This window comes from Anneissia japonica, unplaced genomic scaffold (genome assembly GCF_011630105.1).
Source record: "Anneissia japonica isolate Jap-2015-1 unplaced genomic scaffold, ASM1163010v1 scaffold5840_len13928_cov107, whole genome shotgun sequence".
In the NCBI taxonomy this organism is placed as follows: Eukaryota; Metazoa; Echinodermata; class Crinoidea; order Comatulida; family Comatulidae; genus Anneissia; species Anneissia japonica.
In genome coordinates, this window is record NW_022729739.1 from 1520 (window position 1) to 11749 (window position 10230).

The following is a 10230-nucleotide window of genomic DNA, read 5'->3' on the forward strand; positions in this document are numbered from 1 at the left end:
CTGGTACAGAGACCTTGGCAAGGATTATACCACATTCATATCAGCTCTGGAGTAAGTTAATATTTTTAAATGTTTAGTCTACCAAAACTTTGGTCCATATTCCTTAAAGCAGGCAAGATGACCAACAGATAACTAGTGATCGCCATGAAATGGGGTAAATTCTTGGGTCACAGTAGCAGGTGCAGAGTTAGGGTTATTATATTGTGTAAGTATTCAAATAGTTTTTATCTGGTTTGCTTATAATAATAGTTGATAACATAGACAAAAGCTTACAGTAAGTTTACATCAAATTGTGCTTGGTTTATTATGGATTAAACAGTTTTAGAATTATTATACATAATGTGGTTTAGGTTTTTTTCATTTTAAAAATTTATTCTGCAATTTTTGCAGAATAAATGTGATAGTTTTTCATGACAACCTTACAAATCACAGACACATCTTCAAACTATTTATTCAGTTATTTATCATTTTCTATAATATTTCAGAGACGATATGTGGGAGCTGATTACCAACTTGGTTATAAGGTTACAGAAAGTGGATATGGTAAGTTTCAGTAAGTTTTGGCCAATCGTAGAGCCTCACCTCCAAGATGAAGGCGAAGAACCACGTTTGTTGGCAAATTATTGCTAGGCCCTCACAAAAAAGACCTTAAACTAAACATACATTATAGGCTGTATTAGTAGCAACTGTATGTTAACTGAACCATAAAGGCTTGTGGGTCTCTGGATCAATTTCACTGCTATCCTTGTTTTTCAGCTTGACTAATTAACTTGCAATTAACCATTTATTCCTGTAACCATGTTTATGGGAAAGGGTGTTTCCAAGAATAGGGAAGAAACAATGGCATTTTATGGAGTATCGTACCAGTGACCAATCAAAGTATGTTATTCAATAGGCGTGGCCAGAATACATGCATTTCTTAGAAGTACGCATGTTTATGTTTACGACCGCACACTCGGCCATGTTTCTCCACAAGTGGCTGTAATTTTGTGGGACCTTAGTAACGGTATCCAAGGGGGGGGGGGGGGGGGAGCTTAGTGGAACAGTCCATTTTCTCAAGTGTGAGTAGTACAATGTCTGTTGGTACATATTCATACAGAGTTAGTATACAACAAAAGTATTGATCATACTAAGCTGATTTCATTCATCTAGGTGCGGTTCATGGCCCTGGATGTTACTGAAACATTATGTGATCACTTTAGGGAACTTCGGGAGACATCACCAAGGTAACTGTACACTTTAACAGCCAATCATAAGAATGGAAAGGCCAGTAGTTTTATATTTTTAACAAGCAAGTGATTAATATTTGGCTCACCCAAAATTATGCTTGTATGTGTTCCAACTTTCTATTAAAAAAAACGCACATTTTAAAAATTGTTATTACAGTACTGAAGGTGGAGGGAAACTACAAACTTTCCAGTTGCATCCCTGTTTAAAAAGCGATGTGGCGGAGACAGAATTCCTACGGGAAGCAACTGAAGTTTTACTTGTTCTATTGTTGCCGGAGAGGATAGCCAGCTCCGAGACCGCACGCCATGTCATACGTGAAATAGTGACATGTTCAGGTGAGTTAACCAGATGGTGTAAACTAAGGTGGATTCACTGGGTTTAATAAAATACAGGTAAATTAGGTTTACACATGCTAGTTATAACCAGATGTACTGAACTACAGGTAGGTAGGTAGAGCAGCTCAGTTGATATAACCTGGTTTATTGAAATTGGGTCAATATTGGAACAATATTTGAGATATCAGTCTCTAAAGTTTATGATTTTGGTTATTTCTCTAGCAAAAACCATCAGTAAGTTGTTAAAATTTTAGCTTTAATGTTGAAAATGAGGAAAATAACATCATAGCATGATATATAAATATATAAAAGTTAGTTTAGTGTAATAAAATAGATTTCAATGATTTTAACATGCCAGCATGTTTTGGCCATTATTTTACAGTATTATTATCATACAGTATTTAAAATGTTGTTTATTATCTAAAAACAACAAAATTCTACATATTGTAGGCCTAATCCTACCGCCCGTTTAAACGCAATCATGTTCGCATCGCGACTTCACTACGGACAAGTACACAGTACATGTGTGGAAAATCCCTGATAGATCATTCTGGGCATGCGCATGGACATGGACATGCATGGCAGTTTTGAAACAGCCTGTGATGATACGATCGTAACTTTTACGAAAGTGATATTTCCCATGCCAAAGATAACGATAAAACGAACGCTAAAACGAAATTTATTTGGCAATTTTCTTTTCTAAAACATATGTATTATACTACGCTATTAAATTAATACAACTACGGTACGACCATTCTTTCACCAGCAATATATTGATTTAATAGAGAAATTAACAAAATCACAATCTGTAGATGACGATGTAAGTAAGGTCGAGCGTTCGGAAAAATCATAGTTTATACTATAAACCTAGGTAGTAAAAAATTGCAGATTCTGCCGACCTTGGAGAATTTAAGGTCGGCAAATTTTTGCCGACCTAATTTTTTCCTAATTTCATGGGCTGAATAAATTATTCAAAATTGTCAATGTATTGAAATTTTAAGCAGTTTAATAGTTGTCATGACACCCATGAACTTTAACAAATCAGGTTTCTTATTTATAATTGATGCATATATTTATGAATTAATTATTAAAAATAGTCAATGATATATTATGTAGGGTATGTTCATTTGATGTTTGATTTATTTCCATTTTGTCATTGGCATTTCTTTCCCTGATATGCGGTCATTGCATTTCTTCACTTTTTTCTTTTCTAGTCTTTCATTTTTCAATGATTATTAAGATATAGATATTTGAATATAACATTTTCTAAATCATATCAAAGTAACAAAAAAGGAAGTTATTCCTCTCTAATTATAAAAATAATAATGAGAAAAATGAGAAAAATAATAATTAAAATCTTATAGTAATGATTAATTGATTGATTGACTAATAATTGATGATTTCTACATTTCTAGGTGTCACATTTTAATTGAAATTATGCAAGCAACCAACATTCAAAATATGAAGAAGGCAAAGGGATTAGAAGTAGGAACAAGTAAATCAAAGGGAATGGGTAAAGGAGAGCTGTTGAAGGCACGTAATCTGAAAAGGTACCTCAACCAGGTAAGTTTTAGATGGGTTCAAGGGGAGGAGGGACAAAGCACTTGGTCCCTACTCCTTATTATAATACACAATAATTTTCTAAAAGAAGACACCCAAAAACTAGCAAAATATAATATAATTTCTGGTTTTTAACTCATGAATGTAATGTGCTACTAAAATTCACAGAGAATTTGAGTAATATAACAGGCTATGGCATTTTGTGACTTTCTTCTTTTTTTAGGCACACAATACATGTGCCGAGGATTGCCAATAGCGAATATATCACTGTCCTACTTGTAGGTGACAATCCCTTACACAAGACAAACATACACACACGATGCTTTTACACAAACTAAATCTCAATATGAGATTTAGGGAGTGGAGTTGTTTTGGTCGTGAGAAAAATTCCTGCAACACTGACAGGAATTGAACCCAGGCCCCTAGGATTGGAAGGCAAGCATCTTAACCACCAAGCTATTCAACTCCGCTACATTCAACCACCAAGCTATTCAACTACACATTCAACCACACTCTTAACCAATTGCTAATACACGTTGCCACAACATTTTGATATGTTGTTACGCCACTATAATAAATATAAAAATATGATAAACATAATATAAACAAGTATATAATATAGATATAATAAATACTCTGTGCATTAATAATTGTTTTCCTTCTAGGAAAGTGTCGCTTTTTAAAAGCTTACTGTGAACGGCGTATCAGGCAAGTTGGGGGCCCCGAGTATCAGATGTATTTCCGCAACCGGGACGAGGAGGATGGCGTGGGACCAATGATGGTCATTTTACTGGAGGAGATATTCCAAGACAAACAAGCATTGGAATAATTCAACAAGTTTCTTCAGAAGGAAGGAAAGGATGACCTGTTGAAGTAGGTTTTTGGAACACATTTCATTCTATATTTATGTGAACACATTATTATCACAGGTGTCCCAAGTTTCCTGCGTATCATGAGAAGCTCCTGGAAGCACTTCATCAAACATGCAATTATGAAACATGTAGACTTGACAACTTGACCTTTGATGATTAGTGTCCAAAATTTACTACAAACATGTAAAATATAGTTACGAGCCATTATCGTTATTATATAAATTTGGTACAAATGTAAGTCGCTCCGGACCTCTTTGTTTTTCTTCCTTCCTATCTTTTTTTGTAGACTTCAATAAACAATAACATAATTGTAACATTAGTTACTTTTGCTACATTTAAATATTATTAAATATTATTATAAACTTAGATGATTATTCCCATAATATTTGTAATTTTAAATTTATACTTAAACAATTATAATTATTAACTCTAAATGTTAATTTACGTAGATTAGATCAATAAAAAATAGATGTAGTAGTCCATATCTATTCTTTAATAAGAATAACTTTTTTCTAACTTCTAATCAATTTTATATAGCCGGAGTTAGTATCGACCTAGGCAAACCTTGCTAAAAAGGTGCACTTTCTCCATCAAAATGCTTCTAATTCTAAGAATGGAATGACCTGTTTGAAGCACGAACTCCTGTAGACCAAGCCTAGTACCATTACGACTTTTATTGTACGAGAAATCCACTCATGATGCATTATTACGAAACGTAGGAGAGTAACTCATAACTCGCGGCTTAATTGCACATGGGCATGATTCATGACTAACTAGCAGCCGTAAAGAGTCGCTTATCGTAACATTACATCATTCCACGACAGGTGCTCAAATGAACCATAAAATCGGGTAACTCCATACTCTTCCGAAAGATGCAATGGGTTATTTAAAGTGCACACGAGTCAGATGTGTACACTGGACCTCCATTTCCAAGTCCTTTTCCGAGAAGACTTGGTTTAAAGAACCAAACTATTGGCGAGGAGCGGCTGGAACCACCGCCGATGTTAGGGCTGTAGTTAGCGGCGCCCCTGCCTTGATACTCGACTCATCTATAGGGGTCTGAAGTGTCCCGCAACCTGTGAAATTCAGACAGCCTCCTGCACTTACTCAACCAAGCAAACTTTTTTTTAAAACTAACCCAGCTCCCAAAAACTAATGATGTTTGCATGTTTTTACTGCTGTATTATTCTGAATACAGCTTGCAATAGGTATCACAAAGTGCAGTGAGGTATAATTGGATGTGTTTCGTAAGCTCATTTAACCAATCTTTCAGAAGTGCCCTCTTTCAATTTGTGCCCCCTGTTATCATGGTGGTGGTGGTGGTGGCAGGTGCTGATTACGGTGGTGGTGGTGTTTGTGGTCATCAGTGGTGTCAGTCATTTGTGATGGTTGATGTGGTGGGGAAGTAGAAGTCATTCAATTAAATCAGATTATGAAAATTATTACTTCGATTACATTAATGTGAATTAAAGTTGCACATGGAACTATACTAGTTTAAGTTATAGCTCGCACTACGTTGGGGTCATTGGGGTCATGGTGCACAAATGGTCACCCTTGCTCAAATATTATTAAGGTGATAGAGATAGGACGATTGTCGCTTATAACAAATGGATAATAAATGGTATAAAGTCAACTTTCAATTATTGTACACCATTTTTTCATAAATAATATGATGAAATATAATTTAGATCAGTTACAGTACCTTAAAAGGTGTCTTCATGACACATTCGACGCTGTCAATTACCAATTCAATGATTGCCAAGTGTTAATGTGTGTTGGTGTATTCATGTGACAAGTGGCCGATTGTATTCGTAATCTCTGTTTAATTATGATTATAATATTTCTGTTTTATATGTATTTTTCTACTGTACTAATCAAGAGTGGTACATAAATGCAGCCATTCCCAAACCAATAAGATCGTTAAAAAAAAATATGTTGGTATGTAGGATTGTATTCAGCGATGCCACGTGATCTTCTGCTTGTGGTTGGTGAGGAAATCATTGAAAGTCCAATGGCATGGAGATGTCTTTTCTTTGAGTATCGTGCATACCGCCGTTTGATGAAAGAATATTTCAGAGAGGGCGTCAAGTGGACAACAGCACCTAAACCACAAATGAGCGATGAGCTTTATGACATGGTAGGTACTATACTATGATGTTATGCATTAGGTTTTACAGTAGATGTTTCTATAAAGAGCCTTTCAATTTAACATTTTCTTCTAATAAAAATTGTTAAATGTGGCGTGGTGTTGCAGTTTCACTGTTACCAATGAGGCATTATGTACTTACACTGCACATGTGACCAGTGGTGGCGCCAGAAATTTGCTGTCAAGGGATCCGACATGTTCGACGGAGGGGTCCAAGCAGGGGCGACAAAACCTCAGTCGACAGCCGGAATAGAAACTCTCTTGTAGGGTTCATGGTGAGAGCTTTTATGGCTTAGTATGGTCCAAAATGTGCTTTTAGACCACAATATTAGGGATTGGCATTCAAAATAATGTCGTTTGAATAGGCAAACGCGTGCGTCGGACGATAGGGGATTTAGGCCTGTCTGACGGTGGAAAATTCTCCCTGTCCCTGCTCACTCCACCACTGCTTAGGACAAGGATGTCAAGTGACAAGTGGCAGAAACAAATTTTGTTTATGGAATCAGATGTACCACCAACAATTGGAAAAATAATCATAAAAATCATAGAGATGATATGGAAAAAGCACAAGTTCTATCAGTAATGCAGGATCGTTAGGCAAAAAGGTAAAAGAGAAAGCGAAACTGCCCAAAGAAGCAGACTTTTGGGGTATAAAATGATGGTGATAATCTGTCTATACTGAGGAATTTCTTCAAGGTCTTTCCAACTTTACATGGTTCTCTTTATTTCTTTCTGTGCAAAGAGTTCTTGGTACTTGTCTAAATGTCTCTTTCACTTTTCCTGGAAATATGCTTTGCTAGAGTTTTCCGATCGGCTCATCCAGCTCCATTTTCTTTAGTTCTTTTGAATGACAATTTTTTACAAAATGTACTTTCTGATCACCAAAATGGTGTTTACACTCATATGCGAAGACAGACTTCACACACTGGACTTAAAAGTGGATTGTGTCGTTATTGTTGCATGGCCAACACAACAACTAACAAGCGTAAATCAATGGTAATCTTGATCAGAGTTTAAAGTCGGTTATGAATTGTAATATTTAATTATTGAACCTTTTATAGGGTTATATTGAATCCCATGAGAGACTAGAATTGCCAGCTAGAGGTCAATTTGTGACGACAGAATTTGAACCTTGCTTCGACGCTACTGATTTTCAACGTGCTGGAAAGGACATTTTTTGCCAGTTAAGTCACGTGAGTTCTATATTGTTTTACTGTTATAGGTCTGTAATAAATCATTTTCAATAAAAAATTTTTTTACTGAGGATACCAATCTTGTTATTTACAATCTCAGACGACAAACCGAATGGGTGTTGAGTGGCTTCGACGTCAAATTGGTGATGACTATACAATCCACATTGTACAATGTGTGGATGATGCTCCGATGCATATAGATGCGTCCCTGTGCTTATTGAGACCTGGTCTGGTTTTAGTCAACCCAGAAAGACCTTGCTATCAGATAGAGCTGTTCTCAAAAGCTGGGTGGGATGTCGTTGAGGCACCTCGTCCAATAACACCAAGCGGTAAGTCGCACTAAAATATTAAAAGATATATCAAATGAATATAATGATGAATTATATCAGAATATGCCTTGGAAAGACTTTTAGAAGCCAGTCATATTGTTATTGGTTTTTACATTTTGAAATTGTTGATCTTTTTATCTTGTCTTACTTTCAAATTGTAAATAATCCTTTTTCAATTTTAACAAAGTGTCCTCTTTTAAAAAAAATTATTGCTGTTCTTCCTTTTAGCAATTGAATGTTTCGTTTGCAGGATTCCAATGGAAATACGTTTCTTTGAAACCTTTTTGGGCTATTCCTTGCTTTCAGAGTTTTTAATTGTATTTGCTTCTCCTTGTCTTCTCTTCATTGTTTTTGTATTTTACTCTGATTGCTGAATAAATTCAAAATCAAATCAAACTGCTCTTGTAACTTTCATAATGATTTTGAGAATTTGAAGAAGAAACTTGAGAAGAAGTGATATTATGATTGTATTATGATTGTTGTTGTGGTTATGACAGTGGCTGTGATTGTCACTGTGATTTTGATTTGACTGTGCTGTGTCTTTTGCTGTTGCTGTCTTTTTTTCGTTGCCATCCTTGTTGCAGTGAACGTCATTGCTACATTATCATAATATTTTCTATTGTCAGTACAGTAGGCCTACAGTGTCAGCTCCATCATTATCTGTTTCAGTCAATAAAACGAACACAAATTTCAGTGTAATTTATACAATTATATTTCTATAAGACTTTCTTCTGTGCACCTTTTACAGATCACCCGATGTGGTTTTCTTCAACATGGCTGTCAATGAATGTTCCGATGTTGGACCATAACCGGGTGGTTGTAGATGCAAACAAGATTCCTACTCAAAGACTTTTCGAGAAACTTGGTATGGAATGCATCAAGGTTGATTTGCGTTTCGCTGGTTCTCTAGGAGGTGGCAGTCATTGCTGGACTTGTGACGTCAGACGAAACGGTTCTTTAGAATCATATTTCTAAAATCTTCACTATATTTATTCTGTTGTATTTTATTTAATACTTTGAGAATATAATATGAAATAAATAATATATAGAATGGTTGACCTCTGGTAATTTTGTATTTAACATTTGTTCATATTTGTGAACTTACTTACATTACACACACTTTATCACAAATAATAAACAGGACTACATATTTTGTTTTAACTATTAAAAATATTTGCACACACAAAAGTAAACAAATAAATATTACAAGTTAGTTACTTGTTCTATTTGTTTATTACATATTATTGTGTATTACTTACGTGTTTGCTTATTAATTATTATTGTTACTTAATTTCATATATATTTTATTCGGATAAGTATTATACCAAATAAAACAAACAATTTGCCAACAAAAATTTTCTGTATTTATTAGAACTGTAGCAATTATAGTAACCATAATAATATAGATACTATATTTTATTTTTTTATATGTCATTACTTTTATATTCTTTGTAAAAAAAAACAAAAAAAAAAAAAACAAAAAAAAACAAACTATTATTTCCACAGGGCTGATGGTGTTCACAATTCATTTGGCTATTTTTAATATTTGTAGCTTTAGATCCATTGTTTGGTATTTGTTTGCCTTTTTGAAACAGTTTTAAAACTTTTAGTAGGAATGTTCAAGTATATCATTCCAACTTTCTGTGTTTACTGCCGATAGACGATTAGGAGCATTAGAGTGAGAGCTGATGTTAGCATGTGTTCTCTTGGTCCCCGGTTCAATTTCTACGATAGCTCATAAGGGACACACTGGAAACAAAATGAAATGCTGCAAACAAAAACGCAAAAAAAAAACAAAAAACAAAAAAGAAACGCTGCAAACAAAAACAAAAATCACCAGCAAACCAAAAATAAAACGCTGCAAACAAAAGCCATTTAGTCTGATGTACATTTTTTAAAGCTTCGTGATGGTGTGCTGAGAAGTTTCAGGCATTAATCCTGCACCCTGGTTCAGCCCATGTATAAATTTATTTTATTTTATTTTATTTTTACAAATAAGTACTTTAAATGGAATATATAATTGAAAGTATTTCTTAACACAGGATAAACTGAACACGTCTATTTTTCGGGAGGGTGCAGGCAACCCCTTTCCAACTTCCTATCGTCGAATTCCCACGCTAGCACGTCTCACTTTGTTCTGGTGCTCCAAGTTTACACATTCCTGGTTCCGCTCAGGGACGTAGCCAGGATTTTGAAAGGGGGGAGCCGTTATATGAATTACGTATGACCCGCCGGGGTCAAGGGGGCGAATCTCCTTGTGAAGTAGTGCACTCTGAGCGTTCTTAGGACTGTTTGAGAGGATATAGTGAAAATTGCAATAGACGCATAATAAATAAGCGCAAAAATAATTATATAATAAATCAACAGTGGCAGATCCAGGAATTCGAAAGAGAGGTGAACCAGGGAGGGACATTCACAGACTCTACTCACCTCAGCCCCACCATGGTTGGGACTGAGGTAAGAAAATTTATGATTAGGGCATCTCTAGACGGCCGGAAATTACACTCTCGCACTTCAATTTGAATATATTTTTCTTTTTTTCCCCTTAAAAAATGAAGTGGGGGG

At 35.2% G+C, this 10230-nt stretch overlaps 1 protein-coding gene and 1 long non-coding RNA gene across 2 annotated transcripts; both read left to right on the top strand.

Annotated features, from left to right (window-relative positions):
• On the top strand, positions 1-1352 carry LOC117114726. The gene is made up of 3 exons (XR_004446431.1): positions 1-51; positions 486-543; positions 1153-1352. It is a non-coding gene; the product is annotated as an uncharacterized LOC117114726 (long non-coding RNA).
• Positions 1353-5943: 4591 nt separating this feature from the next.
• LOC117114725 (glycine amidinotransferase, mitochondrial-like) lies at positions 5944-8659 on the top strand (the record flags this gene model as incomplete). The annotated part of the gene is given in 4 exon segments (XM_033258417.1): positions 5944-6134; positions 7205-7336; positions 7437-7665; positions 8414-8659. Coding segments are annotated over 4 exon segments (779 nt in total), but the record flags the coding sequence as incomplete, so codon positions are not given.
• Positions 8660-10230: the final 1571 nt, after the last annotated feature.